We start from the raw sequence: 25,104 nt of genomic DNA, 5'->3' as shown, positions 1-25,104 counted from the left end.
TCTTATGTTTATTAATAGTCTGTACTTCCTCTTTTGTGAATTTCTATTCCTATCTTTTGCTTAATTTTTTTCCATTATGTTTCTTTCTGTTGCCTTTTTTGTGAATAGACAAAACCTCTGAAAATTATAGAAAATGAACTTCATCAGTCTTCTGCGTTGTACTTTTTTCTAACTATTGTTTGTTTATTCACTTATTGTATATTTTCCAGGCATAATAAAATCAAATATGACTTAAAGCCTCTGGTCCCTGTATTAGTTAAATGGATCTTCCCCACCCCAAGACTGAATGTATAATTTAGGCTTATTTCAAAGACTTTTTTTGTTTTTCACATGTAAGACTTTGTCCCATCTCAAGTCTATGATTGTATATGCCATTTGATATGGGTTTGACTTTTGCTTTCACACAGATAACAGGTTGTCCAGAAGCATTTATTATATCAACTATCCTTTCAATATTGCCTTGAAATACCAGTTTTGTTATCTGTGAAATTCTTATATCTCTTTCTGGATTTCCTAGTCTGGATTTCACTGACCTTTTGGTTAATTCTTATGCCAATACCATATTGACTTAATCACCGGGACTTTTAATATGCCTAGCATAAGATCTCCTTTTTTTCACTATTTTTTGGCTATTCTAGGCCTTTCTTTTTCTATATATGTTCTCTATGATCATTTTATCTATCTCCTCTCTATTTCAAAAGAGAAAAAACTCAATTGGGAACTTAATTGGAACTACATTCTATTTATATGTCAATTTGAAGAGAATTTATATTTTATGAAATTATCTTCCCATCAAAGGATGGTGCTTTCATTTGTTCAGATCATGATTTAACTCATCAGTATACTTTATATTTTTAATAAGATTTTATCATTTCCTTGTTAAATTTATTCTTTGTTGTTTTATAGTTTTTGTTTTTATTATTACATTTCTGGATGTTTCTTACTAGAAGAGAGAAAGCTGTTGATTTTGCAGTATTTCCCTTAGCAGAGACTAAACTGTTATAATAAATAAATCCAAAAATGTGATGGCTCAAAGAAATACAAGTTTATTTCTCTCTCATGACAGTTTAGAGTGTATGTTCAAACTGTCAGAGGGCCCTTCACCATGTGGTCATTCAAGGACTCAGGAGAATTCAGCTCTGCTGTCTTTAATATGTGGTTTCTTGGCTTGCTCTGATAGCCACCATCCTAGCACAGAGCAATAGAAAAAGAACATGGAAGAAATTTTAGATTCATGGGACAGGCAGGAAACTGACAATTGTTAGCTCTGTTCGCACCTCACTGGAGGGAATTTAGTCATAGGCAACCTGTAACTGGAAGGAGCAGTGGGAGATATAATGTAACTGGGAAGATGTATAGCCAGTTACTATTGTGTTATTACAGAAGAAGGGATAAGGGATTTTAGGAAATTTAATAGACCCTGCCATGGTATAATTATCCTGTATCTAGCCATTGTACTAAAATCTCATTAATTGTAGTAGTTTTCTTTTTTTATTTTTGTGAGGAAGACTCCCCCTGAGCTAACATCTGTTGCCAATCCTCGTCTTTTTTTTTTTTTTTTTGCTTGAAGAAGATTAGCCCTGAGCTAACATCTGTGCCAGTCTTCTTCTACTTTGTATGTGGGATGCCTCCACAGCATGGCTGATGAGTGGAGTAGATCCACACCCGAGACTGGACCCCAAGAACTCAGGCTACCAAAACAGAGCCCAAGGAAATTTAACCACTTGGCCATGGGGCTGGCCCCAATTGTAGTTTTCTTTTTTAACAAGAGACACTTGGAATTTGTGTAATATCATATCAATAAGAAAAGATTGTTTTATTGTCTCTTTTTCAATATTTTTCCCCCCAAATGTTTCATTTTCTTGTTGTTCTATTTGTTAGAAACTCTTGAGACAAGCTGAATAATGATAATAAGAGCTAGCATCCCTAACAGAATTTCTTTAGTTAACCTAGTTCTAGTATTTTACCGTTTAGGATAATATGTGTATTGGGTTTTAGAATATTGTCATGATCGCTTTAAGAGGTTTCCTTCAATTTTTGTTTTACTTAGAGTTTACATTGTAGTAAGAATGCCCAAGGTTTGTCAAATATCTTTTCAGCATTTAATTGTGAGATCATATTGTTTGCTTCTTTTAATGTATTAATCTAATGAATTATTGACAGATTTCTTGATAAGGAAATATCTGAAATAAGTCCTATTTATTCTATTCCTTGTGCATTTTTTTGACGCACTACTGGTGTAACGAAGATATATGCTACTATTTAGATACGTGCTAATATTTTTAAAGAAATTTTTCATCTGTAGTCCCAAATAAGACTGGGGTATAATTCTCTTTTCTACTTATTTCTTTTTGGGTACTATCTTAACACATTTAGAGTTTCATTTATGCAAAATCAATCATATGAATTAGGGAAATTTATGTTTAATGGTCAGGAAGGGCACAAGTAAATTTGGAATTATATGTTCTTTAAGAGTAATATGCAATTCAGTTATGAAATCATTATACCCTTATCCTTTTTAGGGCATAGAGACATTTATTATCCAATCTCTTCTTTGTTAATTAATTATTTAAGTTTTCCTCTTCTTGAACAAGTTCTGGCAACTTTTACTTTGCTAGAATATAATTGATTTCCTCTAGGTTTTCAAATTCATTGAGACGATATTACATGTAGCATTCTTTTCCAATTTTTCTAGTCTTTTCTGTGTGTCTGGTTGTGCATCCCTTCTCATTTCTTATGTATTTCTGCTCTCTCTTTCCCATAATAAGTCTTATAGGCAATTCATCTATTTTGTAATTATTTTCAAGGACTTGCTATAAGAAAACATTTTTTTATCCTTCTTATTTATATTCATTTAATGTTTTAGCTTTTATATTTTATTATTTTCTTTTTAGTACGTTCTTTTATTTTATTTTGTATTTTTTACTGTGTTCTTTAATAATGAAGGCATTTATAGTTATAAATTTTTATCTGGATATAGCTTTTGCTGCATTCTCTATGTCTTAGTATGATATTTTCTAGTTTCTGACTATAATTTTCCAGAAAGTTTTCATTTCTTTAGACCAAGCATTATCAAAAAATGTTTTAATTCAGGGCAGGCCCCGTGGCCGAGTGGTTAAGTTCGTGCGCTCTGCTGTAGGTGGCCCAGTGTTTCACTGGTTCGAATCCTGGGTGTGGACATGGTACTGCTCATCAAACCACACTGAGGCAGCGTCCCACATGCCACAATTAGAAGGACCCACAATGAAGAGTATACAACTATGTACCTGGGGGCTTTGGGGAGAAAAAGGAAAAAATCTAAAAAAAGAAAATGTTTTAATTAATTTTCAAGTGATTAAGATTTATTAGTCACATTTCAAATTTTTATTTCTAATTTTATTGGCTCAATATCAAAAGAAGTGCCCTGGAAAGTCTCTACTTGAAGACTTTTGTTAAGGTATTATTTGAGGCCAAAAAATTTTAAATGTTTCATAGACATTAAAAAGAGCATTTTTCATTTAATGAACATGAGATTTTTTTATACATCTATTAATCAAGTTTTTATTGCATTATTCAGTTTCTCTATGTCTTTGTTTTTTTTCTGCTTATAAACCACATTGCTTTGAAAGACTTGTCTTCTATTCCAAGCTTTAATTAACCTAGCAAAAATAGTTCCATTGTCTACTTAGAATTCTGCAGATGACCCTCAAAATTAATTTATTTTTTTTTCCCTTTCAAATACTCTTGACTTTTAGCCCAGGGGGTGAGGACGGGGGTAGGGGGGAGGCAGGAGGTGCAGGCAGCAACAAAGGCAAAACACTACAGAATAGCGTCATTATCAGTGGTCTGCATGAGATTATCTTATTCTGGTTTCTTCACTCAGGAACAATTAGCTTTTTCCTTCAGTTTACGTAAAAAAAAAAACCCTCCTTCAAGGTTCCTTACTGCCCTCTTATGATCAATGGTATAATACAGAGAGAATTCATATGTAGATACATACATGTCAAGCCATATTGTGTATTCTTTAACATGGACCATTCCTTTTTCAAAGAACTATGTCCCTTTCCTTGGATTATAACATCAAAACTATGTTAAAACAATTTAGTAATGATTTTCTCATTTAGTAATTATTTTTTCTTACTAGAAATAGAAATCCAACCATGTTAAGTAAGATCAAATTTTAAAAATGATTATTTTATGAATAATAATAATCACAAAATAAAACTAACAATATCAGGTACATTCACATCAAGCCAAAAATTAGAAGTTTCTTGAAGGTATTAAAAAGCACTTATGGAACTAGAAGTCTCTTCCTCTGAGTACTGTGAGTGATCTGCTAAGATAGATCATTAAGATTACTGCTTGATGATCCCATGTTTTTCATGAAGACTTGTCTGGAACTCTTGTTGGTTCCAACTTTTAGTGACCTACAAGGTCACTAAAATTTGGGTACCAGTAAGTTATGTGAGATTCCAAGACAGCTTCTATTTAATGTAAAGTAAAGAATTTAAAGTGATCATAATGAGGTATGACAACCGTATTTGACTAATCTACAAAGAAGAATATGTCATTTCAATAGTAATGGGACAAGCCACCCAATTAATTAGCAGTAAATTGCACAGATTGCTTTGGAAGTGTTCCAGGAGAGAAAGTGCTCTGGTGCTTTGCTTCAAAGGTAAAGCAGACCAAACTGTGGGTACAGAAAAATCTGATTTTTCATTCTTAAATTTTATGTGCCAGAATCTAATCCGCAACAGAGACAGCATTGCAGGGCAGAGAAACTAAAATGTTTGTGTTAAAATTACGAATCTGGTAACCTGTGATGATCATTGTGATTTTTGAGGGAGCTCTTTGGGTGTTTCCTCTACCTGTGAATAATAATGGAAATATTATATAACCTTACAGTCCATAAAATGTTTTCATTTATAATTCATTTGGTCCTTAAAACAATCCCCAAGATATTATCTTCCCATTTTACAGGGAGGAAATTGAAGTCCTGGAATGTCAAACAATACACTCCTGCTAGAACTAGTACACTACCACAGGTCCAGTTGCAAGTCAATCTCTGGCCCTACATCACTGCCAGCACAGCAATAGTGTGCACCGCTCTGTTCCCATATGTCAGCTGGAATAGAAACAGTAGAGAATTTAGCCATAGCAAAATCGTTAACCTTTGCCTTAGCTTGTTTATTTTTTCAATGCTTAACCTTGTATTAGGAGAAAGTGGAACCAATGGATTTCAAATTAAAAGATCTCTTGAAGTACCAAATAGTCAAGCAGATGCCTCCTCCTTGTTAGCTTGGAGATGCTGGTGAAGAGCATGGGAATTTTCTGCTTATTATAACCCTGTGCTGGACTCATTCGTAGTTGTGGAGAGAACCTAACTCTCCTCCTTGTTTTTATCTGAAAACACCACAAAGTCCTATTTGGTTTGAAAAATTAAGTAATCTGGTGCCAAATTGAATTTCTATAGTACTTCTTGGTTCTTGCTGAAAGACATTTCAATTCTAGCTCCTTAATCATGTTCTCAAATACGATGTTAATAGAGAAAGCATAACTAAACAATCACCACAACAAAACTGCCCCCAAAGCCTATTATGTTATGTGGCTTATTTACTTGTGTCCTATGCAATAGTGTGTCAAAAGTCCTGAATTTCACTGAGAGGGAAAGATAGATTAGTTTTGTTTTCTAGTCTCTAGAAGAAGGGTTGAGATGTCAGTAGAAAAGTACCTCTCTCCATCACCAGAGAAAGCTAAGCAAGGAAAAATGTTTGTGGGTAGCATATATATTAATCTCCAGAGGAATCATGAGGCCATTATGAGGTGTAACTAATCGTATTGGTGTGACTCATCTCAGTCTGTAATAACATCTCCACAGTGACATCAGGGGTTGTGTGAGATGGATGTTGCATGTGAAGGAAAAAGTACTATTCAGCTGGAATATCTGCAAGCCTGTGCATGACACAGTGACAGTTTGCAGTGAATGCAGCTACTGTTTTTTCACAAGAACACATTTGTCATAGCCTGTCATCACTGTGTTTCCGAAACTGTCTCAAGCAGTCATCTTGGGGCAATTTCAGACTCGCAGGTTGTTATAACAACTTAGTTCTCAAAAATGACCTCTGTCAAAACGCATCGTAGTTGTCTACTCAGGTCCACTTCAGTGCTGAGTGCAGATGCTCAAAAAATTTGAAAAAAAAAGAGTCCTAAAGTATTTCAGTGGCGATGTTAATTCAGATCCTTCACAAATTTTGGTCTCTAGAACAGGTTCTTCCAACATTTTCTCTACAGAAGAAAAGGTGTACTATGATCTCTTGGTGCATATAAAATTTATAATACCCATGCGTTCTGATTTGTCAGTCAACTATCCACCGAAAGATAATTGGCAGAGTGGAAAGAGCAAGCAGACGAGACTAGACAGAAGGCCTCGGGCCAACCCTGGCATGGGCCCCAGCGCTATGATTGCCGGGAACAGAAGGCCTCGGGGCTTCCAACGAGGGGGCGCCACTCCGCGACGTCCCTTTCTACTTTAAAATTGTACGACTTTTTTAAAAAGCATCTATTCAAAAGCTTTGTTGCATGCTTTTTTTCTGCGAAATTGGAAATTCTTTAAGAGGCAAGAAATGTGTGTATAATTTTTTTGAAACTTATTTTTGTTTTAAATTTTAAAATAATTTAAAAAGTATTTTTGTTTTTGAAGATTACCACCTGAGCTAACATCTGTTGCCAATCTTCCTTTTTTTTTCTTCTTCCCAAAGTCCCCCAGTACATAGTTGTATATTCTACTTGTAGGTCCTTCTGGTTGTGCTAAAACGTATTTTTAATTTAAACAATTAAATGTTTTAAATTTTAAAAGTTCCTTTTAAATTTTTAAACTTTTAAAAGTAAAATAACAGAATAGGCCAATAAAATGCTTAGTTCAGAAAAACATGAGTTAGATTACATACCACGTACCTGGTATGCAATATTTACTGATACTGAGAACCAGAATTTACTCAGAATTTCCTGGTAGCAAAAGGGGAAATAATTGGCTGTATTTCCATTTCTAATTTTATTTCAAAGGAACCACATACATTTTTCTAGAGAAATAAGCATTTCCTGGAAATAAATACTCCTAGACTGATATATACCCTGATGTTAATTGCAACATTTTCAAAAGGACACTGACATGTACTAGAAAAATAAAATTCGGTAAGACAAAGCCATCCTCTGTAAGCAATTTGTACGTCAATCAGTCAGAACAATATTATGGAGAGCATTTACACGTTGGCCTGTGCTGTGCTTTCTTTTCTCAGCAGTAAAGACTATTGCTATATTTTTAATCAATGTCTCTAATTTTATTTTTCAGAATGACAAATCCCCAGGGCGATCTGCAAGTCGATCAAGTAATATTTCAAAAGTAGGTGAACTGTATTCATTTTCTTAATTGTTTATTGTGTTCTACATTTTATGAGTTCAAGTAAATATTTTATAATGTTTAACCTGTAATTATTATTTATGAACAATACACAAATATGACTTGTTAATGGTTTTAACAATTTTAAACTTTTACTGTGATAAAAAGACATGATTTTACACAGCAAAAATGAGATTTTTTTTTCCTCTTGAATGCTGTACGCAAAAGATAATTTGCTCCTTTCAAAGTGTCATGCAAAGTGTGTTTTTTCTCTCATTGCAAGCATCATAGCACTGCCACATACACAAATTGAAAGTATATCAACATTCATGGTACAATTTCCATGAATTCAATTTTTTCAGGTGTTTGCGCTGAACTATGCTAGAATTTAACCAGGACAGGTTTTAGAAATCAACTTAATTTAAGACATCAATTTGGACATATTTACTTTATAGAGTCAATGGATAAAGAAAACAAAATACTCCCCAGACTGTCTGTAAATCCAGCAAGACACCAGAGTGTTGAAAAGATTATAACATGGGAGAGATACTCTAGATTTTTATTTTGCCTAGAAAACAGAAATTGAGAGCCATTACCTAAAATGACACACTATGCAATGTATAGACTTGGTGCTTGGGGAGAGAAAAGTCATTTAGAACCATTTGTCAAATTGGAAAATTATGACTTCCAAAAATATAATTCAGACAAAGATGGATGTACCATGAATAAAACTTCTGTTACAGGGCTCCTCGATGCCAGCACCCTTCCACAGCCCAGAACTTAATTTTGTATTTGTCATTTTACATTATTTTCCTTCAAGAGGGCGCCCCCCCCCAAATAGTAATAAACTATAGGCATTACAGAACATAGATCCACTTCCAGTTTAGAGAAGTTTTTGTTTTGTTTTCAGAAACAAAAGACCTTATTACTCATTGAAAAATATCAGCAGCTAGAGTATCAGCATTTTCTTAAGCTGATTTCCTGAGGCCATCTCTTATGAGACAAAGCCAAGACCATCAGGTGACACCTGCAAACACACTGCGTTGGTTACAGGAGTGGAACCGTACTCTTAGGAAACCCTAATATTTTTGATAGACAGTAAGCACACCTGTCCTTTGCTCCATAGGGAGACAATATCATCTACGCTGTGCACTATACACACATCCTTAAAACGATAGTGCAGAGCAAAAGCAGTCAACGTTTCTGCTTACCAGACATGCAGAGATGCAAGAGACCCATAGAGAATTGTATCTCAGTACTTAGTACTGAACATTTCTAATTACGTTCAAATCTGGGTACCTTCATAGGTATGTGGCTTAGCGGTTAAGGACACTAACTTTGCAGGAGAGGATCTGAGTGTAGGTTGCTGCTCTGTCACTTCTCACTTATTTGGCCATGAGACATTCACTTAACCTCCCTGAGACACAGTTGTCTCCTCTGTGACACGGTGGTGATGATATCAGTCACTTGAAGGTTTTCTGAAGTAGTTGTAAATTAAAGCAATACCTTTCAAATGTCTGTCATCTTAGTCACACCATGAAGAGCCTTGCCTGCACCTGCAGAACATTGTCATCATTCTGAAGGTGGATGTTAATGTTGACCTAGAGACTTGTAAACAGTTCTCACAACTCTTTTGTCACATCAAATATTGTTTCATGATCTGGGGGTGAAATCTTATCTGCATTTCCAAGCGGCTGTTTGAGTTTGACATAATGCAGCCTGTTTATAACTTTTAGCCTTTTAATTTATTCTTTAAGAAATAAAAACGTCAGGAGTGTAGTTTCCCTTCTGTGAGTTCTTTCAGGCTCTGATAGTATTAATTGCATCCCTGTGTGGGAGATAATTAATGATAAAATTCATTATGTTCAGAGAAAAATGAGAAGCTCTCTTCTTAAACAGTCACTCTAATTTTAAAATAGCAAAAACTCAACAATCACCCACCCGTAGAGATAAAATATAACTTTCCTTTTAGTTAAGCCAATATAACTTTCCTTTTATTTATGTTCAGAATGACAGTCACAAATGCTAAATACATGGTTGAGGCCTCACTACTTTGTCATTAATTACAAAGTGATAAACTCTTCATTAAGACCATGTAACTTACCAAGTACGAAATGGGAAAATCTGGCAATGTTTGAGTCCTTTACCTTTTAGAGTGGTGAAGAAAACATTACAGTGGAACAAGGATATTTTTTCTCTACTTTTGTCAAAATAATTTTTATGTCAAAAAAAAGACTGTGAGCTTTTCAAGGGTGTGATCATCAGTATAACAGAGTAGTTAAGAGCATGCATTCCACAGTAACTGCTTAGGAGGGTTGTTTAACTTTCTTAGTGACTCTGTGTGTGAAAGGAGACTAGCTAACACTTATCCACCTCTCTGAGTGGTGCTTAGAACAGCGCCTGGCATTCACTATTCTTATTAAGGGGCTCTTAATTTATATCTCAGTGACAGCAGCAAATAAGTGCTCAGTAAATCTTTGCCAGCAAGTGAATCTGAGACATGGCTTATAATATATGCATTGTTTCCTGAGTGGAATAAGAATAGATAACAGACTGGACAGGATTAAGTGAAATGTAAGTGATCTGACGCAATTTTACTGAAAACAAAAATACTGCATATTCCCGTTTCCTTAAAAAGTGTATGTATATTTAACAATAATAAGTTAAGTCAATAGCAGCATTACTCATAACGGGCGTCTTCCTTAATTTTTATCAAGTTGGTACCATCCCCAATCTTTTGATACAGGAAAATCACAGCTACTACAGAGGACTCTATCCAGAATGACACAGCAGAACTTAGAGTAAAGGAGTTGAGATACAACATATACATATAATATATACGTAAATTAAGTAGAATTGTATAACTCTCTGTGCACAAAAGATAACAAAACAAGCCTGAGACTCTTATCCTTAGAAAGTCCTACTGGCAAGGTTGGCCCTTGGCTGGCATCTGAGAACTTGGGTTCAGGAGTGGAGTCCCACCCTAACTGATAGGAATGGTTCATTGTGCCTAAACTGTGCAAACAATATGGTTTATCATAAATACCTGCTTTCCTTGTGGGAGTCTGGAATTTTGGTAACATCCTAGACAGCGGGTACCTGTATGACCAACTCCAATAAAAACTTTGGGCATTGAGTCTCTAATGAGTTTCCCTGCTAGACAGCACTTCACATCTGTTGCCACGACTCATTGCTGCAGGAATTAAGCATATCCTATACTCACTGGGAGTAAACTTTTGCAAGTTTGGAAGTTTGCTCCTGGTTTCCTCTGGACTTCACCCCATGTGTCTTTTCCCTTTGCTGATTTTGCTTTGTTTCCTTTCACTGAAATAAATCGTAGCTATGAGTATGACCATAAGCTCAGTCCTGTGAGCTGTCCTAGAAAATCACTGAACCTGGGCATGGTCGTGGGAACCCTTGGTGTACTAGTCAAAAAGTATAGACAGAGAGTGATGACTTCTATTTGGTGAGGATAGGATAGCATCAGAGAAGGCTTCTTGGAAGAATGGTATACAAACAGGGACTTGAAGAGTGGGTGTAACATAATCAACTGCCAGGAAAATATGTTTAAAGGGATATCAGTACAAGGCGTGGAAGCTAGGAAACATGGATTATAAGGAAAAAGGTATATAAAATAGTTTTTAGGGGACTTTGAGATGGAATTTTGAATAATAAGATACATTCTCTTTAGTCCAGTAGACAAGTGTTATTTGGCTTGGAAACACAGATGGATTTAGAACCCACCAAGATCCTTGAGAGGTTTTTAGCAAATATGTATGAAACTGAATGCTATTATTTTTGCTCTTCAGGATTGTAGAAACATGATCTTGCTGTTGTGGATATGACATACCCAAATGTGGCATAAATAACAAGTGTTGAATTGTTAATGAACATAAATTTTCTCCTAGATCTGTACCTCTGAATCTTTTTACTCTATTTGTTCAATTGCAATTATACTTTGAGTTTTCTGGTCTTCCCAACTTTTAATTTTTTATTAGTTTATGTTTCTAGTTTGTTTGAGGACATATAAGCCAGTTAGACCTATGGTTCTCTTTTGTTTTCTTATTCTAATAAAATTTGTGTGCCTTGGATGTTAAAGTTGATCTAAAAGCTATGGAGAAGCTATATAGGTTTAAAGTAATGTATGTGAGATGGTCGAAATATCTTCAGTGTGAACACAGCAGCATTCATTTATCCATCACTTTTTTATTTTTTGAAAAAGTGCCTTTGATATTAGTGCTTGTTGCTGCTTTTTGTATGGCTCACAAATAGGTTCCTCAAGATGCAAAATTAGCTAAATTTGGCCTTACTTTTATTTCTTCTGGGGTGAGGGATCATTATATTCAAGTAGCAACAGTATATTATGTATTTCACAAGAAAAATCTTTCAAAAGCAAACTGTCAAAAGGAAAGAAGGCCTTGTACTCTCAATTCAAATCAACATCTAGAATTTTCTTCTAAACAAAACACTTTATGCTTTTTGGTCTATGTAGGAAGCAGCTCACAAAACCTAATCTACTTATGAAAACAAATTCAAAAGCCACTGTGTTAACAAAATGATATTTCAGTTAGTTTCCATCATTTCCTATTACATTCCAGGGACTTTATTTGCTTGACAAAGCTTCATCTAAACTGTTCAGTTGCTGTCTACCTTGAAATATATATAACGTTAAGGCAAAGATGGTATATAGTATATAAAATATTATTCCTAAAGCTTTCTCTTGTCTGTGTACCCTAGTTTATTCTGCAATAAATGAAGATGGCTGGTATAGCCAATACAGTTTATTCAACAAACATTTTTTAAGAATGTACTATGTATAAGGTATTCTATGAATTACAGCATTTTAGATAAGTGTTTTCTTTTGATCAAACACATACCTTGAATTTAACTTTTGTAAATCTTCATCTCTCCATATTTTGCCAGATTTGCCTTTAAATTGCAACTTATTTTCTAGCAAGGTCAAGGTGAAAGTGTTCCCAAATGTAAATCTACTGGGAACTCTTTCAGCTGAACCTGAGCCAAGCATTTACATCTCTGAACAGGTGTTGAAATGTTCTGATTTATTGAGAGATCCATCTTGGTTTGCTTATACAAGGGACCTATAAATCAGCAATACCCTCAGACTACATACCTTTAGGGGGTAAGTTTGATAGGTTGATGAAGTAAAATGGGGTGTAGAATTAGGAAACAACTAGAAATGAGGTGGACTAATTTGAGAACTGTCATAGAGCCTGAGTCAGAGTCTGTCCTGAGACCAAAGCTGAGTAAATGAGTACAACTTGAGTTGAATTAGGAAAGGTGGTGATGGAAGATTAAGACAGCCTGAGACCTACTTACATCCTGAGGCTTTTTCTTTATATACACTCACTCCTTAGGTCTCATGACTATATAGAATCAATGCACCAACAACTCTCACATAGATACTTCCCACCCAGGTTTCTGCCATGAATTCCAGACTCAAATATCTTACTCAAATTTTCCACATAAATGTGTACTAGGAATCTGTCTTAGGTCAGGTTTCCCGGAAGCAGATCCCTAGATGAGAATTTTTTGCAGTGATTTACGATGGGAGTGTTCCCAGGAAAAGCCATTAAAGAAGTAGGAGAAGCAGGACAGGCAAGAGGAAGAAGTCAAGAAGTTTCTCCTGAACCCGCAAGGGGAGTCTGCAGTATAAAAGGAACCTGAGATTGTCCCCACTTGAGGCATGGAAACAGGGCTTTCATCCTCCCACACCAGCCATTCACTGGCTCAGGGTAGCTAAGAAGGAGGGAAACTTCTGGGCACTTCAACTCTCTTCACATGCAGTTAAAGCTGTCTAAGAAGCCAAAGACGATTTTCCAAAGAGAATCATAGAGAATCATAGGTGCAGGACTTTAGAAACAAAAGTACCCAGATGCTGAGGGAGCCATGTACTGAAACGGTGAAAGGGGCCAGACTGGATCTTGGCAGAACACTGGCAGCATCTGCTATGGCCCATCCGTTGCACCACTCAGATCCATATGAACTCATTCCATTCTGTCATGGATATTTATAGAAGATGATTGGTCACAATTTCAGAGGAAACAACTCAAAGACACAGGTTAGTAGAATGAGCTCTTGCTATGGCAGCTGCTGAAGCTGTAACTGATTCATCATCTTCTACCGCTCACTCCAAATCTCCCTCATTCTTGATTATCAGTTCTGTTAGACTAGGTGGCTTACTGGCGAGGTGTCTCTGACTTCCAATCCTGATTACCATGCCCTTAACACGCTCTGGTTGCTGTAATCAACCATTTGAAGTTAAACCTGGTTGTGGATAAACAAAAAAACTGCTGCAGTGGATCCCTCAAGTTTTAAAATGTTTCTTCCTTCCTCATTATGTAGCAGCAACCCTATCTCCCCCTAATGGGCAAGTCCAATTGTTCGGTGAATTGCTGCTCTTCTTACCAGACAATTTAACTTTTGTTATCAAGCTCATGCGGGTCACGTGGTCCAGTCACACAGTCAACTGATGTCCATGGTCAGCCCTTCCAGTCTTTCTAGAGCCAAGTAGCATACGAGGAGCTGTTGTCCAAATGATGAAGAGAACTCTGCTGGAACAGTATGGAACAGTATCTAGAACACTAGAGTTTTCACTGCAATTCTCCATTTGAGGCTTGACAGAGAAGCCACATTGCATTCCTATTTACTACAGTACCTCTAATAGTATGACATTTGCCACTGATTATGGCTCTGGCATCAAAGTTGCTTGTATTGTAGCTGGAACTTCTATAGAACCTTCTCTTATTCTAGGCCCCACTCAAAACTAGTAGCCTTCTGAGTCATCTGATAAAAGGTCTGAGTATTATTCCAAAGAGTGATTTTTTTTCTGCCTCTAAAACCCAGAATCCTACCAGCATTCCGGGTCTTTCTTAATAGTAAGGTAAAATGAAAAATTTGTCCTTCACTCTAAAGGGAGTGTATTGACCTGCACAACACAGTGGGAGCCCTTACATTTTCTCTGATTTGGCCAGCTCCTGAACATTTGTAGGATTTTTCTCCTGCACTCAGGAGCACACATGTCCTAAGAAGGCACTCAGATTATTGGCCTTTCCTGCTCATTAGATCTAATTAACAGGATATCGTTAATACAATGGACTAATCTGATGTTTGACAATTGTCAGACAATCAAGGTCCCCTCCAGTCTATATTGTGACATATCCCTGGGGCAGGACCAGGAATGTATACTGATGTTCATGCTAGGTGAGTGCAAACTTCTTTTGATGCTCATTTATGATGAATATTGAAAAGAACACATGACTAGGGTAATAGCTTCATACCACATGCCAAATATTGTGTTGATCTGCTCCGATAAGGACATCACTGCGGCACAGCAGCTGCAGTAGAACCACTACTTGGTCACATTGGCCAAAGTCTACTGCCATTTACCTGACCCACCAGCTTTCTGCAGAAAACAGACTGAGAAATTAAATGGGGACATGAGGAAAACAATCACTTTCATATCTTTTTAATTCTATTTTTTTACACAACAGCCAAAATGATCCTTTTCAAACATAAGTCAGATAGTGTCTTGCTCCTGTTTCAACCCTCCAATGGTTTCCTATAGCTCTCAGAGTAAAACATAAATCCTTATATTGACCGGGAAGCCACAAGCTGGCCCTGCGTTCTCTCTCAAATTGTATTTCTTATCGTTCTTCCTCCTAGTCACTCAGCTCCAAACACACTGACCTCTTGCTGTTCCTCAAACAGACGCTTTTGCTTCAGGGCCTTTGCCTCCATGCTCCTGCTGCACGAATGCTTTTCCCCCAGAAATCTGCAGGATTGGCTTCCATGATTTTGTTACATTTCTACTCAGATACCACCTTATCAGTGAGGACTGATATCGCCCTTCCTGCTGTATTTTTATTTATGGATTTTATTATAATCTGCAAAATTATGTATTTTCTTAGTCGTTTAATTCAAACTCTATGAGAACAAGAACTTTCTTTGTTCAGTGCTTCCTCAGCACCCAGAAAAGTGACCGATACGTGATATACACTCAGTGAATATGTGTTGACTGAATGGTGCCTATTTTGTTTTGTTGGTTTTAGAACACAGGCTCTCAACATGGAATCTGTGGATGTATAGAGCAGTGATCTTTGGACCAGGCCAGTCCATGAACTCATTGCCGCCAATACCCTCAAGATAGATAGAAGGTATAAGTGTTTATAATAGATGTAATTGATGCCCCACCCAGTTGCTCAAAACCAGCCACCTTCTCCCACCTTCTCTGAATGTTTTCAGGTAATTCACCAGCTGCCTCCCTCTCCAGAGATGTTCCCTAAGTCAAACGGCAGTCTTTCACCTTGGATACATAACATGTGAGCATTTTTTTTAATCACACTTTAATACCCACCAAAAAGCATCTATTGCAGAAGAGGCACTAAATAATCAGGTGGAAAGGATGACCTATCCAGTAGGCTCTCTCCTAAGCACCTCCATTCCTGTACCAGGGTCCATACGTGGAGTAGCCATGGTGGCAGAGAAGGATGCTATGCATGGGCATCAATACCATAGTCTCTTTCTTACCAAAGGTGATCTAGCTACCTCCACTGTTCAATGAATACCTGACCTGTCAGAAGCACAGACTGATGTTGAGCGCCCCAGTTTAGTACCATTTATGAAGAGGACCAAGCAGCTACTTAACAGCAACTTGATTGCATCATATTCCATCCAGTTTGGGTTTGCCTCTCATGTCAGGCCAGACCTAGGGTGGAGTAAGTGAAGCACTGGGCTCAGACACAAAATTTAAGGAGGTACCAAAAAATTCAGTAATCAAGATAAATTTTGATGCAATATTTTGTTTCAAATGTCATGCAAAAACTCCATGATAAATAAAATGTCAAAATTTTAAATAAAAACAGGGTCAGTGCTATATCAGGCCATATGCAGCCAGAGGCAAAACAAAAAATCTATAATACTGATTTTGTATTTACTTAAATTTTTGATATTTGTTCATCATGGATTTTTTGCATTAATTTTGATCTTTTAAAAATATTGCTTTAAAATATTTTCTCTTGATTACTGAGTTTTTTGGTGTCCCCTTACATTATGTACCTGAGGTGACTGCTTCACTCCCTCTCTCTAGTCCTGACCCGTGCCTCATGTGACAGCTTTCAGCCACCACCAACAGCTGAGAATTCTGCCTAACATCATCTAGACTCAGGGATTCATTTTATAGCAAAAAGGTGTGGCGGTGGAAGTGTAGCCATGGAATCCACAGGTCTTAACACCTACCTTATCAGCCAGATGCTCCCAGCCTAATACAGCAATTATATAGCCTTTTGAAGATGCATCAGAGGTATCCGCTTAGAAAAGATGTCCTGGGAGAATGGGGCACTGTCTTACAGGATGCAGAATGGTTTTTAAACCAACAGCCATTAAATGGTGCTTTGCCTCTTATTGGTTGAATGCTTAGGGGGAACTAAGGAGTAGAGGTAGGAGTTACCTGGCTCACCAGTTATCACCCTACTCCCAGTGATCCACTTGGGGAATTGTGCTTCCCACAGCCATGACTTTAGGCTCTGTGGATTTATAAATTCTGGTTCACAGAGGGGACCTTTCCACTGAGAACACAGTAAGAGTCCCACTAAACTGTAAGCTATGACTGCTACCTGGTCACTTTGAGCTCCTCCTGCTAGTAGCCTAGCAAGTAAAGAAATCTGTTACATTTCTAGCAGGAGCAATCAACTCTTATCCTCATGACAACATTCTACATGTTGGTAACGGGGAGAAATATGTTTGCTCCTCAAGTGATATAGCAGGGTGGCTCCTTCCCTTGTACTGTTGTGACTGTAAATGGGCAAGTATAGCAACCACAGCCTGATAAGGGCATGGTACCCAGTGACTCAGATCCCTCAGGCAGGCTACCTAGACCAGCAAAAGAGTTGACAAACAGTGAAAGGAATCTAGAAGGGTTGTGCAGCAAGGGAGATGATGAGTATCAGTTATGACCTTGGAACCAAATGCAGCAATGGGGGCTATATTTCATCCCACTTACCCTCCTCTTGTAAGTTGTTCCAGAAACTGTAACCAATCAGAATCTTGGAGAAGCTTGTCATGGTGGAATGAACATGATGTGAATCACAAGTGGATCTGAGTGGTACAAGGAGTCATCTAGAGTGGATGCTGTTGATTGCCCTCCCAGATCCCTGCTACAGACCAGCATCTCATCAGCCAGCTGCTGTGAGTGTTGGCTGATAACAGCTACAGCTGCTCCGTCTCCAGGGACCTGCCACTGACCAAAGAGGGACTTTCTCACCGGGGAGACTGTATACTCCCCTACTTCAGCAGGTCAGGGGCCGCTTGACAGGAAGCAGGGCACTGACCCCCTTGCCTCAAGGTGGGATTAACACTTGGTGCAATTTGTGTGCCAGAGCTTCCGTATGGGATCAGCTGAAGCTATGGCCCAGGCAAGACAACATTCTGGCTATCTCTGCAGCTCCTGCTTTGTAACTTCTTCCCTCTGCCTGTTTCTAAAATAACTGCCCTAGTAAATCGCTTGGACAAGAATTCTTGTCTCAGGCTCTGCTTCCAGGGAATCTGTCCTAAGCAGTTTAGAAACAGTTATAGCAATTCTACATTCTTACGACATCCAATCACATGCTCATTTTTAACTGCATTTTTTTAATATTTGTTCTTAAAGGATTGGAGAGAGAGAGAGAGAGAACTAGTCCTTCACCAAAGATAATTTGGGAAGCACTGCTCTTGGGCATCTAATATATTTTTAGAAAGTCCAGATTTCTAAATTACCTAGAGTGCTTTAGGGTCCAGAAAACAAAAACTGAAATTATTTTAGATTAATTTGAGTGTGTGTATATTGACGCCTTTTGGGAGAGAATACATGGTTTTCATCAGATGAAAAATTTACAAAGGTGAGAATTATGTCTTCCTGTATCTATAGAGAAATGCACATAAAAGATCAGTCTTTCAGATGATGATGAGCTTCATTTGTTTGCTAAAACTGGCTTGATCTGCTCTATTACTTTTTGTAAAACAAAATATGACAGCATCTATGATTTTTCACTCATGTATTGAATAGTTATAGAACCACTATTTATTGTATGTAAGAAATTATTGTAGATGCCAGACATTCAAAGCTATCAGAGCTACTAAAGTCACTGACAGTATGAAACATATATTCTAGGAGTATTGCATACTTCTCTGGATTATTATCTCCAGCCAAAAGGGTTTTTGGCTTTTGGATTTGTTTTTTTCAGAATTTCATCTAGGATGGGTCTCAGTAACCCTCCTGCATCTCAAGAACCAGGAAAAGCCCTAAGTTTGGGAAGCTTTGGGTATCACAACAGGTCAGCCACGCCTTCAACTAAAGCATTTTGAGGATCTGAGGGGGTCTAGTCTTGGGGACCAGATGGGGAAAGCTGTTGATCTGATGGATCATTGGTTGAGGTGACCTCTGTGACCACAACCAAAGGTGATAAAGGACAACTACCTGCAGGGATCTTGATTTGGATACTGTAACACTAGCTAGCTTTTGTTAACCAATTAATTATGTCTGAGGCCTCATGTCTATTCTGACAAATGATAGGTATGGGAGGGTTTGAAATACACTCTACTTTTTCCTTTGGTAATATGGTCCTTAAACTATGTAATCTTTATTTGGTTGTGGTTTCTTTCAACATTAGTACCATATTTAATTTGTTCAGCCTTCTGATAACAGGAAGAGTTGGAGGTACTTTATTCATGTACTTTAATGTGACAAACATTTGGATGGTTGGTGGGGAAAGGGATTAATCTCTAAAACAAGAAAATTTGGCTTCATAGTATCTCAGGTCTGCTTTTAATTTCACTTTTAAGTATTGTCCATGACGAAATCTCTGAACAGAGCGCCCACTAAGAAGTTAGGATCAATAACATTTTATCTCCTCCAACACTTAGTAGATGGATGTAGTCTTTCAGTGTTTAATCAATTTGCATTCTATCGGCTCTCTAAGCATCCCTTAAGAAGAAGATGACTTATTTCCAGGGAATTCCAAAGTCAAAGTAATTTTAGCTGAAAACAGAGTTAGTTGTTAATAAACACTATGTTTGTGGAGGTGAAATTCAGAAACAAGGCTGCAGGTTGGCTCATGAATTAGACACAATAAAGCATGGGATTACTGTTGGCATTTAGTCTGTATGCCCCGGATCTCCTCAGCTGAAGATCTCTAGCTGTCACTAGATATGTTGACAGCTCAGATCTCCTGATCCAATGCCCAGCCAAGTACAGACTCCTAAAGAACTCAGAAAAATATGTCATGCCAACCACTCAGTGGGAGAAAATAGGCAGAGCAGGAAAATAGAGTGCCAAGCAATATATTAAGCAACAGTGGCAGTGGCTAACTCAACATGTATCAGATGGACCAGTTCAATTTAACTTAAGGTCTTCAATATTGTCCTTGCATATTTTGTTAATTTCCTTTTTTAGCATAATATAAATTAATAGACTCATGAGATTAATTTAATATCTTATGTCTTGTATGTCTGTCTAATGACATGAATAGTTCTCACCCATCCTACAGATGAAAGGGGAAGTCTTTCTCCAAGAGTCTGTATCCTTCAGGTTAAGAAGAAAAGAGTTGTTTTATGATATGTAGAAAAGAATATTCTATACCGGTGAATTTTCAGGAGTGAGTAGCTGATTATTGACTCTTGAACAGTGCTATCCAGTATGGTAGCCATTAGCCATGGGTACCTATCTAAATTTAAATTAATTACAATTATATAAAATTTAAAAATAAGTTCTTTGGTTGCACTGGCTACATCGAGTGCTCAACAGTTACAAGTGGTTACCATATTGGACATATCGGACAACATAGGTACAGAATATTTCCATCATCAGAGAAATTTGTATCAGACAACACTGCTTCTCTAGAAAATATGTTAAACTCCTCTGTGGAAAGAAGTAAGTGAATGGTGCCTGGATGTTTTCAACATAGCTAGAAAAATATTTTCAATGTGGACAATATGTGATAATACTTAAAATGTCAATTTTCAAGTTCTTAAATCCTGACACCTGTTATTCAGCCTTGCTTGACTGAAGGTAACATTCTCATAACAAGAAACATTGAAGATCAAGAACTATTGATCATGAACGTGTCCCAGGGAGTTAAAGACACAGCTCTAATTGTTGTGACTGTGACACCATAGTAATGTTGGAAGATTTTCCAGACTAAATCATAAAACTAAAGTGGACCAGTATTTGGTTCCCATAATAATTGTGAAAGGGAATGAATAACATGTGGTTTTGTGGTGCCAGGGGGAGAAATCCTCCCTCACCACTGATCATCTGTTATTTTATACAGAGCAGAAATAAAAAACAGCTTTGCAGTTGTAGTTTTTTATCCAAAGGAAGGGATTTATTTTAAGTGAAACTGATTTCACTCAAGTTATTTCTAATTTTTGCAGATACTCATATATTTCAATGTAATGAATCTCAGAGAAAGAGGAGCATACATTCAAAGTCTAACTAGCCATGAATTAATAGTTTTCTGGGATGTTGGGAGGTGCAGATAGGAGATGGTGTAAACAAGAGAAGTGAATGCTGTCTATTAATACTCTAGGAAATCATAACTTTCTCCTTATGGATTTCCTCAACTAAAACTTCAGTGCAAGAAAAATTGATCCGAAGCCAAATTGGTGTTTCTATTCTTTGAATATCTTTAAGGTTCAATAAACTATACAAAATTTCTTTAAATTCATATTACTTGACATGGAGTTTGATGGTTGCATGCTTGAATTTTTCACCTATTATTTTATTTTAGGAAATAATTTAATTTTGCTGATTTCCTCCCTCATGACAATGGGCTGCATTTATTGCCAGCAAGTGTAAAGATTGATCAGTCAAGGACTTGGACATATTCTAGCTCAAATACTACAAGTAAATAAAAGAGGCATTGTTTAAGTCACTAAAAGTCAAAGAAATCAGAGTTTTTGATCAACTTTTACCATTAAAAGATGACATGTTGACATGTTGTCTGTAGGACCACACTAACATCTCCTCTCATTGCCCTTCCCCTTTTCTGTTATTTCTTTTATTGTTAGATATTAACTGTCTTTTTAAATTTTTTGCTGCCTTGGCTTTTTTTCTCTTTTTTTCAGGTTACAATTGAATCATGGTTTTTTTGTTGCTTTTTGTTTTTGCTTCTCTAACTACATCTATTTGGTTACTCGCTATTACCTAATATTCTTTTCCTTTCAGAGTCCTTCACCGCCCCCTACTTTTGAGCTCTTTCCATGTATCCTACAGTGAGGAGAATGTTGGCAGCTGTGATATTAATGTGCACAGTCAATTTGGATTGACTAGGCCAAATAAATCCACTTTGACACTTAAACTACCCAATTTGGCTGTCTTTGTTGATCAGATTAACTGGATAATTGTCAAATCTCTATCTCAGTAATTACTACAGAGACACATCATGTATTCCCTCATTTGATTCTCATTTCATTGAAATTTACAATCAAAGCTCTATGAAGGAATAGTGACATATAAATAGCAGCAATTTAAGATGAAATTCACTAAGCTCTTGCATTGTCTTCCATCTCAGCTTTCTGCTGAAGTGACGAAAGGAGAAAATTATGAGAATTCATCTTTCTTGCCGCCACCAGGAAAAGGATGAATAAAGGGAATTCTACATCCACTATTCTTAAAACCCATAAACATACTGAAATCTCAGACTTAATAACTTTTTATTTTTACCTTTAAAAATGAAAATAGAATAAGTCATTACTTTTTGGCTCATCACAGGCCTTCAGTCTGCTGGAAGGAAAATTTTTGCTGACAAAACTACAATAAACTAGTGTTTCAGCTTTTTATTCAGCAAGCATCTTTTATACCTGTTCTGTGCTAGGTGAAAAGAATATAGCTTCCTACATCTTGGGATGTACATTGAACTTGAAAGGCTGTTAGATGGGTCACTCAGTGATTATATTTCATATTAAGTGCTTTTTTAATTCCCAACTTGACATTTCCACTATTTCAAGATGATTTTATTTATAAGAGAAAGCAAAATACTAAAATTACTTTTCGTGCCTTCCCATCTAAAAACTTAGGCAAAACATGTATGCCAAAAAGCTAATAACAAATTTGCTCTTCCCTAATCCCTGTACTACAAGGTAAATTGTACATGGTTTAGAAAGACCTCTAAAGGAAGAGTTCAGTAAAAAGTCTTTGTTCTGACAACAGAAGAAAATGACTAAAAATAATAAAAACTGTAGTAATTATCTAATGGTTCCACAAATATTTCATTTGATTACTGCATTCCTAGGTTTTTCACAGTGAATTTTAATGGCAGATTCCTTTTCTACATAGGCATACACTGTACGAAAAAGCATTTTCCTCCTGCCAACTGAGTCTTTGACTTGCCTTGTTTTGTTTCTAAATGGAAAAATACCACAACAATAATAACATTTATTGAAAATTTGTATGTCCAACACTGAGCTCAACCCTTAACCCGGGAGATAAAATTTTCAGTGTAGGTGTTCAGAAAATCAGACCTTATGATAGAGGTAGTTCAGTGAGTATATATATTCAGGGTATTTGAAGGAGATTTGGAGAAAAATGTTAACAGAAATATGGCCCATCCATCCATCTTTCCACTTACTTTATCCCCTGCCACGTTCATTCACCCACATCTGAACCCAAGTGAGAAAATAGAACAACATATAATTTATATGTAGATCTTCTTTCCCAAGTATAAAGAGAAGCTTTGTTTGCTGCTTATTTACATAATAAAATTATATTTTTTAGAAATATTATATCTGAGGTAAAAGCATTGTTTCATATTGAATGTTATTTTGTTATTAGCACAATACAAGATTGGATTTTAAGTTTCTTGAAGTTGGAACTTCACAATGTCTTACTAATGTTAATAAGGATACTTAATGAGCACCTGCTGTGTGTCAAGCATCCTAGTTAGTACTGTACTCATATCATCACTACCCCTGACAGGAACCTTTTTAGACCGATTTGCAATTTAAAGATTAGAAAACTGAAACTTGGATTAAGTAATTTACCTTAAGTTGCAAGTTAGTGGGAGAGCCTGGATTTTTAACCTAGGCGTTGTACTCCAAGAGTTATTCATCCATAGTCTATTGTGCCAAACCACTCCCACACTCCTCTCTGACTTTTTTTCAGTGTGACACACACAAAAGTGTGAATGGCCATCACAGACTGTATAGGACTCATACTATAGAAGGAAAGGGAAGTGATTTCAAAAATAATTGGAAGATTAAGGTGGTTGTATTAAGAAATGATTTGGGGTGGCTTCTTTTGATAGACAGTAGGAAGTGCTTTGGGTTTCTTGAGAAGGGGAAGAGCATAATAAAAATGGTGCTTAAAAAAATAATGCAGGGGCAGGCCCAGTGGTGTAGTGGTTAAGTTAAGTTAGTGGGCTCCACCTCAGTGGCCCGGGGTTTGCAGGTTCAGATCCTGGGGGCAGACCTAGCACCACTCATCGAGCCACCCTGTGGCAGCATCCCACATAAAATAGAGGAAGCTTGGCACAGATGTTAGCTCAGCGACAATCTTCCTCACACACAAAAAATAATAATAATGCATTGTAAACTTGTCACATGTTGCATTTAAGATGTGTGCATTTCACTGTATGTAAAATTTTACCTAAAAAACGTATTGTACACAAATACGGAGTGCTGATTAATGATATTCATTCTGAATTATTTAGGAATGAAATGTAGTGGTATGCAACTTACTTTGACATGAATCATAAAAATAAGATGGATTTGTGAGTGGATAGAAGTGTGGATAAATAGATAAAGATGTGATAAAGTAAAATTAGTAAAATTTTAAAAGTTTGAATATTTATATACGGGAATTACTGCATAATCCTTTCAACTTTTGTGTATCATAAAATTCTGGAAAAAAATAGAAACATTGGTAGCAGTATGTAGGATAGATTGGAGGAGCAGAGAGTAATGCTCAGCTCAGATGCATTACAGTAAACTAGATATGAGTGTTGAGTATCTGGACAAGTTAGTGACAATGGGAAAGAAGAAATTTTGATCATGATTAATATTTAAAATAAAGAAATGAGTTACCCTTTAAAAATTAGTAATAAGAGATGAAATAAAGAGAGATGAATCTTGTTGAGATATTCTAGCCTGGTAAAAAGAACAAATGGTGGTGCTCTCATAACCTGGCATTAAGGTCCTCGGTGTGACAGGTGCCCAAATGCTGACATTCTTTCGAGGCACTTCTGTAGCAGCTTTATTTAGAGACTGACAAAACTGGAATTCTCACTAACATTGGCAACATACTTTTCAGTTGGGATCTCATGCCCTTCTAGAGCTTCTTTGACTGGCTACACCAATGTATATGCCATACCATGTGCTCTTCCTCTAATGTGGCATTCATACTCGTCTTTCAAGAGAAAGGCCCTATGTTCCTTCCCTTGAAACTAGGTGGACCTTTGTAATTTCGTCAACCAATTGAACATACCAGAAGTGATACAATGTCTTTTAAAGCTGGGTCAAACTTTTGCCTGCTTCTCTCTCTCTCTCCTGACACACTCCTTGAAAGCTTTGAAATGATAATGTAAGAATCCTGGCTGCCCTGAAGCCGCCATGCTGGAGAGATCACATAAAGAATTCACATGAGATAGAGAGAAGTGCCCAAGGAGTCTCACCTATTCCAGACTCAGCGGTTAGGGTCTTCTCAGCCCAAGTGGCAGACACATGACTGAGTGAGCTGCCTG

General features: G+C 36.8%; 1 protein-coding gene across 12 annotated transcripts in view; it reads left to right on the top strand.

Annotated features, from left to right (window-relative positions):
• MARCHF1 (membrane associated ring-CH-type finger 1) overlaps positions 1-25,104 on the top strand; it is a 768,319-nt gene that overhangs the window by 615,974 nt on the left and 127,241 nt on the right. For all 12 annotated transcript variants that reach the window (XM_070505020.1, XM_070505012.1, XM_070505015.1 and 9 more), the window contains one exon: positions 7,328-7,378. In XM_070505020.1, the coding sequence (XP_070361121.1) occupies positions 7,328-7,378 (51 nt within the window). The remainder of the gene's footprint in view (positions 1-7,327; positions 7,379-25,104) is intronic.

This window comes from Equus asinus, chromosome 3 (genome assembly GCF_041296235.1).
Source record: "Equus asinus isolate D_3611 breed Donkey chromosome 3, EquAss-T2T_v2, whole genome shotgun sequence".
Lineage (NCBI taxonomy): Eukaryota > Metazoa > Chordata > Mammalia > Perissodactyla > Equidae > Equus > Equus asinus.
The sequence above is the reverse complement of the archived record's forward strand: the minus strand, read 5'-3'. Positions and strand labels throughout refer to the sequence as shown.